This window comes from Callospermophilus lateralis, chromosome 10 (genome assembly GCF_048772815.1).
Source record: "Callospermophilus lateralis isolate mCalLat2 chromosome 10, mCalLat2.hap1, whole genome shotgun sequence".
Classification (NCBI taxonomy): domain Eukaryota; kingdom Metazoa; phylum Chordata; class Mammalia; order Rodentia; family Sciuridae; genus Callospermophilus; species Callospermophilus lateralis.
Window position 1 is genome coordinate 126,147,400 of NC_135314.1, and position 12,447 is coordinate 126,159,846.

Consider the following 12,447-nt stretch of genomic DNA (forward strand, 5'->3'; position numbering starts at 1 on the left):
GAGTGTGGGGAAATAGGTTAGGGCAGGATCAGGTGGTCCTGTAGGCTGTGGTAAGGAACGAGGATTTTATCCTGAGTGTGATGGGAAGTTATTAGAGGGTTCTGAGCAGAGCATAATATGGTCTAATTTGTCTTTTTAAAAGATTACTAATTGCTGTGTGCAGAATAAATTTATACTGAAGGAATGAGAGAAAAACCACTTGGGAGGCTTCTGCAGTGGTCTAGGTGAGAGATGATAGAGTTTGAGGTGGATTTCAAAGACTTGGTAGGACTTAAATACAGGAGCCTGACTTGGGGTTTATTCTTTTTTACTTTTTTCTTTTAGTCTATAAAAGAATTCCAATCAGAAGAATATCTTCAGATTATTACAGAAGAAGAGGCATTGAAGATAAAGGAAAATGACAGATCACTTTATATTTGTGACCCTTTTAGTGGTGCTGTTTTCGATCACCTTAAAAAGGTTTGCTGACTTATATGGTAGATGGTTTTTGGTTTGTTTTTGCTTCATAAATTCTTTACTGATTATGAAGTATTTTGCAAATCATAAATACATTGGTATTCTTTTGGTTTGGGAGACCAGAATAATGTTTTTTAAAGGCTAATTTTGTTATTGTAGGCTTTTATTATATTTAGTTTTTATTTTTAAGGGGATATAGCTTCAGTTAGTATAAGCAAATCTAAAGTAATGAAGAATTTCAGTGATAGAGCTTATTGTGCTAAAAATTTAGGTTGTAAAACATTTAGGGGAAAATAATAGAGTAGGAAAGATCCCAATAGAACGTTTGGTAACTTCCTGTCTTTTCTGTGCACTCATGCACATAGAGTTTTAGTACCTCTATCCTGTACTGAGTTTGATCAATTATCTTAGAAGGGAGCATTTTGGGTATTACTACTGCTAACATACCAATGAGCCATCTTATTTTTTTTCGTTGTTATTCTAAAGTCTACTGACTCATTACCTTTTGGTGTCTGGACAAGAGACAAGCATTGAAATAAAATTAAACTGGCTGTGATTTCATCCAGATTACAACGATATGATTTTTGTTTGAAGAAGAAAACATAGAAGAGTAGGTCGATGCAGTATCTGTACCATTTATGGAAGGTCAGTGCCCATCTCGCCCAGAGCACTGTTGCTGTTAGTGTCCTTTAGAAAAACCACTATTCATCAAGTAGAAATTAGTAACATCAGCCAGGTGCCATGGTGTACACCTCATTGCAGGAACTCAGGAGGCTAAGGCAGGAGGATCATAAATTCAAGACCAGCTTTGTCAACTTGGCAAGGCTCTGAGCAACTTAATGAGATCGTCTCAAAAAAATTATTTAAAAAAGGGCTGGGGATGTGGCTCAATGGTTAAGCACCTCTGGGTTCAATCTCTAGTACCCAAAGAAAAAAGATAGTGCTAATGCTTTTTCTGTAGATACTTAAATCAGTCATTCAGTGATGATTTTGCAACAGTAGGCTTTTTTAATGTGACTTGAGTATGTTGTTGAGCAAGACTTGTCAACTCTCTGAACTCAATATCTTTGAAAAATGAAGTTTTTTTTTTTTTTTTTAAGTGTAAATCTTTGTGGTTCTTCCTTGGAAGGATGTTGAGGTACAAAGCATATAAAACCCAATGTAGAAATTGCCTAATGTTGTTCATTTTTTGTGACAGAGGATTTCTTAGGATTATTATAGGCTCTTACACTCTGAAATTGCTTCATTGGCTTAGTGCTTCATTTGAAAAGCATATGTAGATGTTTCCTAGTTGTTATAAGATTATTGTATTAAGATTATATTTCAGAGATTAAAATTTTGATAGCAGTTTTGAGTGAAGGTCTCCTGGAGGCTTTTTCTTTTTACTTTTATTTGTTTATTTGGGTTTTATATCTGCCTATTTACTTAACGTATAGTGTGTCTCAGAAATTATATAATGGTCAGGATTTTTTTCTAAAATTTGGTGGTTTTTCTGCAATAGTCATCAACTTTTGTAAATAATTGGTAAATATTACCAAATGTAATTTTGTAAGATGGGTGGTCTTTTCCTTCTCAGCTCACAAAACCTTCTCTTTTTTATAGCTTGGCTGCAGAATTGTTGGTCCTCAAGTAGTCATATTTTGCATGCATCACCAGCGATGTGTCCCAAGAGCTGAACATCCTGTTTATAATATGGTAATGTCTGATGTAACTGTATCTTGTACAAGCCTGGATAAAGAAAAAAGGGTAGGTGTCCATAATGTCCACAGATTTGTAGCAACTAAAATAAATCTCATTTTTTTCCTTAGTGAATTTCTTTACTAAGGAAACTAATGTTTACTTAATATTTTTTCATCATAGATGGATAATCTTTAAGGCAGGATTCTAAGAACTGTGTAAAATATTTTTTATTTTTTTACATGGATATAATTTATACTTTTAAAATGATGTGTATAAGCATGTAGAATATAATGTTTATTATAGGAGCAACATAGTTTAATAAATTCATGGAGTTGAAAAGAGTAAATACAATCATTTGTTGCTTAACAGTGGGAATATAGTCCGAAATGTGTCCTTAGGTAATTATATCATTGGGAATACTTATACAAACTTAATGGCTATAATGTCATGAGGCAGTACAATCTTATAAGTCCACACTATTGAATATGTGTCTGTTGTTGACCAAAACATCATCATACAGTGTGTGACTGTTCACGGAAATAGAATTTTATTGTTTTTGTACTAGGTGTTGAACCAGGGGTGCTCTACCATTAACCCTTTCTGAGACAGGGTCTCACTGAGTTGCTGAGACTGGCCTTGAACTTGTGATCTTGCCTTGGCCCTCAAGTAGCTAGAAGTATAGGTGTACATTACCACACCTAGTGAAAATGGTTATTTTAAATTTATAATTTGTATTCATCTTCTAAATGTAAATTATTTGACTTTATAAAGTAAGAAACACTATGTATTCAGGTTATCAATAACAAAGGTATTTATGGTATATTGTATAAAAATGGAAGAGCTAATATTTGCTCTGATATTAACATATTTTCTTTTGGGGCTGCAGGATGAAGTTCATAAGTATGTACAAATGATGGGTGGACGAGTATACAGAGACCTTAATATATCAGTAACTCACCTTATTGCAGGAGAAGTTGGTAGCAAAAAATATTTAGTTGCTGCAAATCTGAAGAAACCTATTTTGCTTCCTTCTTGGATAAAAACACTTTGGGAAAAGTCACAAGAGAAGTAAGATAAACACTATGTATTTTCAAGATTTTGAAAAACTGATGCATTCAATTATTTTGGGGTACTCTGTATTTTTAAAGGGGAGCTTTATGACATCCTCTTTAGATTTGTTATTCAGGAAAATGAGGTCATTGCTCTTTTCTCCAGTGGAAACCAGGAGAATCTACAGGGGATTGTTATCAGGGTATAAGTTGAGTAAAATGGGCTGTGGGTTTAACACTAGTAGAATGTAAATGCTTTGATACTAAAGTTGTTTTCTGCAGCAAATATTTCTAAACTGAGAAAATCAGTTTGGTAACTTTGTAGCTTTTTTGTTGCATTTTCCTTCATTACTGTGCCCATATGTTAAGACTGAGAACAAATGAAATATTTAGGTAGTATTAGTCCCTCCCAGAGGAAGTATATGTAAGCCATCAGAAGGTGTGATCACTCAGTAAAGGTAAATTGATCCTTTGCACATCTGGCCTGCGTGAGACATTAGATTTCGGGAGCAGGATGTGTCCCTTCCCTTTGGGAGCTTAGAGCCAGTTTCAGGAAGCATGCAAGTTTTTCCTGAAATTAAATTAACAACTGTAAGCCCAGGCACCACAGAATTATATTGGCATTTTTCAGGGATTGTTTTCAACATCATCCAGCACATCTAAATATGTCTCCATGTCAGTTCCTGCATTCCCAGTTCATCTGCCTGGCGTGACAACAGAATAATAATGATGTTTTTATTGCTATTCTGCCAAAAATAATTGTTTTATTTGTATTGAATAATAGAATTTAAAAGTCTGTTTTATCATAGGCAGCCAAATAACTTTAGGTTTGTTTTGGCTTTTTTTTTTTTTTTTAATTTTTAAATTTGTTTTAATTAGTTATACATGACAGTACAATGACTTTGATATATCATTCATTTGAATCAGATGGGATATAATTTCTCATTTTTCTGAGTGTACAGGTTGCAGAATCATATTGGTCATGCGTTCACATATATACACACGGTAATAATAATGTCTATTCTATCTTTCCTATCCTCCCTCCCCTCCTCTCCCCTCCCCTCCCCTCCCATCACTTCTCTCTACCTAATCTAAGTTAACACTATTCTTTTTTTTTTTTTTTTCCTCACATCTTCATACATGGCTTTTTTTTTTTTGTATGTGTGTATGGTGCTGGGGATTGAACCCAGGGCCTTGTGCATGTGAGGCAAGCACTCAACCAGCTGAGCTATATCCCTATCCAAACTTTAGGGTTTTTAAGTAGTGTTTTTGGCATTTAATTTGGAAAATGTACCACTTTGACTAGCAAGGGTTTAAGAGTACTGAAATACATATTTTTCTCTTAATACAGATAGTAGCTAAAAACATCACTTTTTATTAGCAATATGTATGGAGCTAGATGAGCAGTTAGTATATTTCTAAAGTATTTGTCAGTTCTCCCTTTCTTAAAATGATTATAAATTCTAAAATGAGGAAAGGTGATATTTCTGTTTGTCGTTGTGCTCCTAGTAAATGTAAAACTACCTGGTATATTTAATGTATTCATTTTTATTACTTTTTACCATTTAATTTCTCCAGAAAAATAACTAAATATACTGATGTGAACATGGAAGATTTCAAGTGCCCTATTTTTCTTGGTTGCATAATCTGTGTGACAGGCTTGTGTGGCTTAGACAGGAGGGCAGTCCAGCAACTCACCATTAAGCATGGAGGCCAATACATGGGACAGTTGAAAATGAATGAGTGTACACACCTCATTGTGCAAGAACCGAAAGGTAAAACTTTTATAAATGGACAAATTCACACTTTTCTCTAATATCTCATGTTTTACAATCTTTTAGAACAGGCTTTGCTTCTGATGTCATTGATCTAGTTTGCTCCCCCTCATACTTTTATTTATTTTTTTAAATTTATTTTTATGTGGTGCTGAGGATCGAACCTAGTGCCTCACTTTTGCTAGGCAAGTGCTTTGCCATTGAGGTACAGCCCCAGGTATCTTAAATACCAGGTGGCTGAGAGTGGTAATTATATTTCTATATTTCTGGCTACTCGGGAGACTAAGACAGGAGGATCTCAAGTTCGAATGGCAAGACGCCATCTCAAAATAAAAAATAAACAAAAATCTGAGAATGTAGCTTAGTGACAGAGTGCCTGTGGGTTCAAGTCCCAGTATTGGGGGGAAAAAAAAGATATATCTTGCAGATGATGAGGCAGTTTAAAGAATAAAAAACATTACTTGATTACTTATAGGAAGAACTTTTTTAAACTTACATTAATTTTTATATTCTGTAACCTTTATATTTATCCTGGAGAATTTTTTTTAACCCTCTTACCCTCCTACCTCCCCCACTCTATTCTGGAGAACATTTTTTACTAGTACTTTAAAAATATGTACAAATGAATGGAGAAGAGTTTTGTTAATGTGTTTTTTGTTCATTTATTTTTTTGTGGCACAAGGGATTTAACCCAGGAGTGATCAGCCACTGAGCTACATCCCCAGCCTGTTTTTATTTTTTATTTTGAGACTTTCACTAAGTTGCCCAGCTAACCTCAAACATGTGCTCTTCCTGCCTCAGTCTCTTGAGATGGCTGGAATTACAGGTGTGCACCACTGTACTCAGCTTTATCTCTTTATATTTGTACTCTGTTTAGGCTAAATAGATAGGAAAAAATTTTGAGAAAAAGCATTAAGATTAATTGGTAGTTTTCAGAACTTTGGGTATGGCAGCTGTGGAGTGCTTGTGAGGAGAGTTGATGCTGCTGCCTCCTCATGAATTAGAAGGAAGTTCATGTGGTGACTCTAATGTTAGGTATTGACCTTAGTTTTTCTGGGATACTGTTTTAAAATATATCGTGTTAAAGTTTTTTAAGGTGATAAAAAGGTATATACGTAACATGTATCTGCTTCTCCTTGTCTTTAAGTAAAATCATGTCAGTACTGGAATAGTCTATTCAATTCAAAGTTGGTAGTTATTAATTTGCATACATTTATAATTTTCCCAGTTGTCTGATACATTCTTGTTAAAAAGCCACATAGTAATTCTTAGTATTCCCATTTTATAGATTAAGAAACCGGTTTAAGAAAATTGAGGGAGTCTGGAGCTGGAGTTGTAGCTCAATGGTAGAGTGCTTGCCTAGCACATGTGAGGCCCTGGGTTTGATCCTCAGCACCACATAAAGATAACTAAATAAAATAAAGGTATTATGTCCATCTACAACTACAAAAGAAAAGAAATTGAGGGAGTCTCTATGCAAACAATTTAGTATTATCGTTTGCCCCACAGTTATAATTGTTTTCATGCAATTTGTTTAAAAGATAAAGTCCCTCATGTAACACTTCTATTTATGTAATACCTAAAGAATATGTTTAGGTAATAACCTAAAATACTGCCCTTTTGCGGGGAGGGGTGGGGAGGGTACCAGGAATTGAACTCCAGGGCACTTGGACCATTGAGCCACAACCCCAGACCTATTTAGAGACAGGGTCTTGCTGAGTTGCTAAGTGCCTTGCTAAGTTGCTGAGGCTGGCTTTGAATTCATGATCCTCCTTCTTCAGCCTCCTGAGTTGCTGGGATTACAGGCATGCGCCACAGCACCCAGCTGAAATATTGCTTTTCAATACGTTATTGGAATACTGAAAAGTAAGAGTAATTACTGGTAACCCTTAACTTTGTTTCAGGTACATTTTTGAATTACCTATTATAATTTGAAAATTTCTGCAAAAACAGATTTTAATGGTTTGCATTTCCCTACACAACAGGTCAGAAATATGAATGTGCCAAGAGATGGAATGTACATTGTGTCACCACACAATGGTTTTTTGACAGCGTTGAGAAAGGTTTTTGTCAGGACGAATCTATATACAAGATGGAACCTAGACCAGAAACAAAGAGTATGCCTGACACTTCAACTCCCACTGGCCAAGTCCATACAATTGATAGTAAGTCTGATCATTTTTCCATGTGTGAATTGATATGTCATGCTGGGGATGTTGGTCAGTGGTAGGTTGCTTATGTAGTATGCAGGAGACCTGGGTTCAGTCCCCAGCAAAGATTTGTTAATAGGATCCCTGAAATATGGTAGGAAATTTTTATATTTTCCCCTATGCACCTAGGCAAAAATGGTATAATAAAATAGCCAAATTATATAAAAAATGAGTTCAGAACTACTCCTACTTCTTTTTAGAATGAATGATTGCTTTCTTCCATATTCTAATATAATGCAAAAACATTAAGAACACAATGGATGGAGACTTAAAATAAGAGAATTAAATTTTTTTTGTTTTATTGTGATTGTTATAGATTATCTATCTATCTATCTATCTAAACCTTAAAACAACTCTTATTTTGTAAGCTCCATGTTGGCAAAATATTGTTATAAAGTTTTTTCAGATGTAAGCTGTTTGGACCTTAAGGCCAGCAGGTTCACATTTTCATGGGAAAGAAACCATGATTATGAACACATATTAAATATTTTTTCATTTAAATAAAGTAGGAGACTTAATTTCATTTTTTTCTTTTCATATTTTGACACAAGATTTCAGTAAAAACCTGATTCTTTAGGAATTGTTAATAATCCTTTGATTATAGGAAAAATTAGTTTATAAGAAAATATTTAATCAATTATTTTATCTCCAGGAGCTTATCTTTTTTTGTTGTTGTTTTTTAATATGTAGGCCGTACTCTTTCAGATGTTAGCCATATTTCAAACATAAATGGAAGTTGCATAAATGAATCAATATGCAGTTCAGTTCTTAATAGCAAATTGGAGTCTTCGCTTGACAGTCTAGAAAATCTGGATGTCAGTGCATTTCAAGCACCTGAAGATTTATTAGATGGTTGCCGGGTACGTCTTTAGTATGTAATAAATGCAAAGTGATAACATACCTCTGCACTCCCTAGCCTGACTTTGATTTTTTGTTTTGTTTTGTTTTTGGTACCAGGGATTAAAACCAGGGCACTTAACCACTGAGCCACATTCCCAGCTCATTTTATTTTTTGAGACAGGGTCTCGCTAAGTTGCTTAGGGCCTCTGTAAGTGGGTGAAGCTGGTCTTGAACTTGTGATCCTCCTGCCTCAGCCTCCTGAATTTTCAGGAATTATAGGCATGCACCACTGTGCCTGGCCCTAGCTCAACTTTGAAGATCCCTCATAGTTGGCCTTGCTCTTTATCTGTATAAATGGTCTAGAAAACTAAGAAGATACACTTGCCATGCCCATTCCTTGATTGTGAACATCCCCTCATCCCCTTGTCTGGGATGTACCTTTTTGCTTTTGTTTTTGTTTTTTGTGGTTCTGGGGATTGAACTCAGGCCTGGTACATGCGAGGCAAGCACTCTACTAGCTGAGCCATATCCCCAGCCCTGTACCTTCATTCTTTATCCTTTGAAGTTCATTTCACTATTTTCTTTTTTAAATCTATTTTTAATTGTGAATGGACCTTTATTTATTTATATGCTATGCTAAGAATTGAACCCAGTGCCTTACACATGCTAGGCAAGTACTCTACCACTGAGTTATAATCCCAACCCTCATTTCACTTTTTTTTTCTTTTTCTTTTTTAACTACCCTCATTTCACTTTTTGAAGTTTATTTCATTTTTCGTCTCTGAACCCTTCCAGTTACATTTATCTTTGTGTTTACTGTATTTTGAGGCTTTATCTGAACTACTTACTTTTCATTTGTAATTCATTTGTTAAGTGTTTACAGTGTATTAATACTGCTAATCATTTTATATATGTTAATATGCTGTTTATACTCTCACTTAATTCTCATAAATAACTCTTAAGGTGTATATTATGTCGAGGTTAATACTTAGAGTCTTAAAATTCTTGTTCAGAGTCACATACATGGATCATTAAAGCCACTACTTTGTTTAGTACTTCTTAGGCTATTTTATGTTTTAGTGTATGAATAACTATCTTGTAAGTTCCTTGAGAGAAGCGTTATATCATGTTTTACTTTTTCAGATTTTCTTGATCTGAATGCTTACTTAATGTATTTCTATTTGTAGAATGACTTGACTGTGTGTTATTTCTCACAGGGTGGAAAAAATTTACCATATTTTATTGTTAAGAAGGGAAATTGGGCAAATTACCTTACCCTTCTATACTTTTAAAACTTACCAGCTTATTGGTGAACAGAAAGTTTTTTAGGTATTCTTTTAGCCTGTGTTATACTAAGTTTAGATATGATTTACACATAGGAAGTATATATTTCTTGATTTTTGTTAAGATAGATTCTTGTAATGCAGATGATTTAGTTTGTATATAAACACAGTTAGGAATAGATTTGTCATTTTTAATTTCTTAAGAAGATATTTTATCCAGGCTTGCTGGCACACACCAATAATCTCAGCAACCCAGGAGGCTTAGGCAGGAGAATTGCAAATTCAAGAACAGCTTCAGCAACTTAGTGAGACCCTGTCACAAAAGAAAAAATCTGGGGTTATAGTTCAGTGGTAAAATGCTCCTGACTTCAATCCCTTAAAATTTTAAATTAAGAAAGACATCTCTTATAAAATAGAGGTAGAAAAGATTTTTATATTGATTAAATAGGCTTAAATATATGAATATCCTAAAAATAAATTAGAATCAATTATCACATACATAGTATCCTCAAAGCATTATATTCTGCTCTTTGACACTTATTTTTTGTTTAATCAATTTTATGTGGGGAGGGAGGACCTCAACTTTTATGTAAGTAAACTGGCAAAACAGCTTAAGGAACTTTCCGCAAGTCTATAATCAGTGGCATCTGAAAACAAGAATTTAAATGTAGATTTTCTGAATTTACAACCATTTACAGATTGTTTCTATAATTACTTTAAAACCTACATGTAATGAGACCTTCACAATTTAAGAAGCTACCTGAATATTAGAAATTTTTATGCACTAATATAATAATACTGTGGGATTATAAAGAAATTATTTTAAAAATCAGTTTTATAATATACTTCATTTTTTAATGGATCCTAAAATGTATACAAGTTGTCTTATTTATACACTGTGAATTTAGATGTTTTTGAGAAGTTTGTTCCTCTTAAGAAATAAAGCATCTTGAATACATTAAAACAAATATTTTCTTTCTTTACAGATATATCTTTGTGGTTTTAGTGGAAGAAAGCTAGATAAACTGAGAAGACTTATTAACAGTGGAGGTGGAGTTCGTTTTAATCAACTTAATGAAGATGTAACTCATGTTATTGTGGGAGATTATGATGATGAATTGAAGCAGTTTTGGAATAAATCAGCCCACAGGTTTTGCCAATTTTTAATTCAAAACAATTTCTACTGTGTAATGATTTATGTTAAAATTGCATGTCTGAGTTGGGCATGGTGGTGCATACTTGTAATCCCAGCGACTCAGGAAGCTGAGGCAGGAGGATTGCAAGTTCCAGGCCAGCCTGGGCAACTTAGCAAGACTCTGTCTCAAAATAAAATTAGGGGGAAAAAAAAATGCATGTCCATGCAACTATGGGAACTACGTGGCAAGTGGGATGATGGTCTTCGTGGCTTAAACTAATATATAACTATGTGCTGTTTTTGTAGGCCGCATGTAGTGGGAGCAAAATGGTTGCTAGAGTGTTTTAGTAAAGGTTATATGCTTCCTGAAGAACCATATATTCATGCTAACTACCAGCCAGTAGAAATTCCAGTTTCAGATCAGCCTGAAAGCAAAACAGTTCTTTCAAAAAAGAACAACAGTAGCTTTTCCAAGAAAGACTCTGCTCCTAATGAAAAGCATGAACAAGCTGATGAAGATCTGCTCTCTCAATATGTAAATAATAACTCCTCAGTAGGTAAGAACTTCTTGATTAGTGCTTGCAGTTAGTAAATATTTAGTAGCTGAATATATACATAAATGATTTCTGCCAAATTTTATAGATTTAAAGTTTTTTATTTTAATTTTTTATTAAAATTTTTTTTTGTAACTTTTCTAAGCAAATGAGATCATCATTCTTTGAATCTTTGTTCATTTTTTTTTTAATGTTTATTTTTTAGTTGTAGTTGGGCACAATACCTTTATTTCACTTATTTATTTTTATGTGTTGCTGAGGATTGAACCCAGGGTCTCACACATGTGAGGTGAGCGCTCTACTGCTGAACCACAACCCCAGTCCCATGAGTCCTTTAATCTTCTCTTTTCAACTAACTGGCTGCATTTTTTTCTCTTTTTCTTTCTTAGTTGTAGATGGACACGACACCTTTATTTTATTGATTTAGTTTTATGTGGTGCTGAGGATCGAACCCAGTGCCTCACACACGCTAGGCAAGTGCTCTACCACTGAGCCATAACCCCAGCCCTAACTGGCCCCATTTTGATGTGTTACATATGCTGGCATTGCTAGCTTTGTTTGTGAGTTAGTAATGGCATGGGCTTGGGTAGTGGGGGCGCTGGGGATTGAACTCGGGCACTCCCCTGCCCTATTTTATATTTAGAGACAGGGTCTCACTGAGTTGCTTAGCGCCTCACTTTTTGCTGAGCTGCCTTTGAACTCAGAATCCTCCTGCCTCAGCCTCCTGAGCCGCTGGTATTACAGGCGTAACTGCCGTGTGTGACTTGGCATGGGCTTTAACAAATACCTCTTATTGGGTCATTGAAATCTTTAATTAATGCATGCTGTGCTATACTGTGAACCACCACTGCTGTGTAGTTTTGTTCATGAGTATGGTAAGGTAAACTACGAGTGAAGAGTTAATGAACCACCTTTCTTTTTTTAATCGCGTGAAATATTTTATGCATCCAAAAAAGACATAAAGAAAAATGCAATAAGTAATCAGGTATCTGGTTTTAGAAAATAGAACATGAGTTGGGCACAGTGGCACATACCTGTAATCCCAGCAACTTGGTAGGCTAAGGCAGGAGGATCATAAGTTTGAGGCCAGCCTAGACAACCTAGTGGGACCCTGTCTCAAAATAAAAAGGGCTTTATATCTCATTGGTAGAGCACCTCTGGGTTCAATTCCCCAGTACAAAAAAGAGGGAACATTACCACTATACCAAAAGCCTTCTGTGACTGCTCTTCATTTTCTCTGTAATTTGTATTAAGTGTATCTATCTGTAAACAATATTTGTATTATTTTATAACTATTTTAATTTGTTTGAATGATACGTACTTTTATGCTGAGCTCCATACCCAATATGAAACATCATGTAATGCAAGTATCTAGTTATGAATATAACACAGTGATACAAATATACTATGGTATAGAATACTATATACCCAGAATAATATACTCTTGTCCTATAGTATTTTATTC

General features: G+C 34.6%; 1 protein-coding gene across 4 annotated transcripts in view; it reads left to right on the top strand.

Annotated features, from left to right (window-relative positions):
- The window catches only part of Topbp1 (DNA topoisomerase II binding protein 1), a 54,453-nt gene that overhangs the window by 2,319 nt on the left and 39,687 nt on the right, over positions 1 to 12,447 (top strand). For 2 of the 4 annotated variants that reach the window (XM_076868043.2, XM_076868045.2), the window contains exons 3-10: positions 325 to 459; positions 2,059 to 2,202; positions 3,023 to 3,204; positions 4,764 to 4,960; positions 6,946 to 7,125; positions 7,861 to 8,030; positions 10,280 to 10,443; positions 10,735 to 10,985. In XM_076868043.2, coding sequence (XP_076724158.1) covers positions 325 to 459; positions 2,059 to 2,202; positions 3,023 to 3,204; positions 4,764 to 4,960; positions 6,946 to 7,125; positions 7,861 to 8,030; positions 10,280 to 10,443; positions 10,735 to 10,985 — 1,423 coding nt within the window. Of the gene's footprint in view, positions 1 to 324; positions 460 to 1,022; positions 1,102 to 2,058; positions 2,203 to 3,022; positions 3,205 to 4,763; positions 4,961 to 6,945; positions 7,126 to 7,860; positions 8,031 to 10,279; positions 10,444 to 10,734; positions 10,986 to 12,447 lie in introns of those variants that run through there. The other 2 variants (XM_076868046.2, XM_076868044.2) reach the window with 2 other exon arrangements.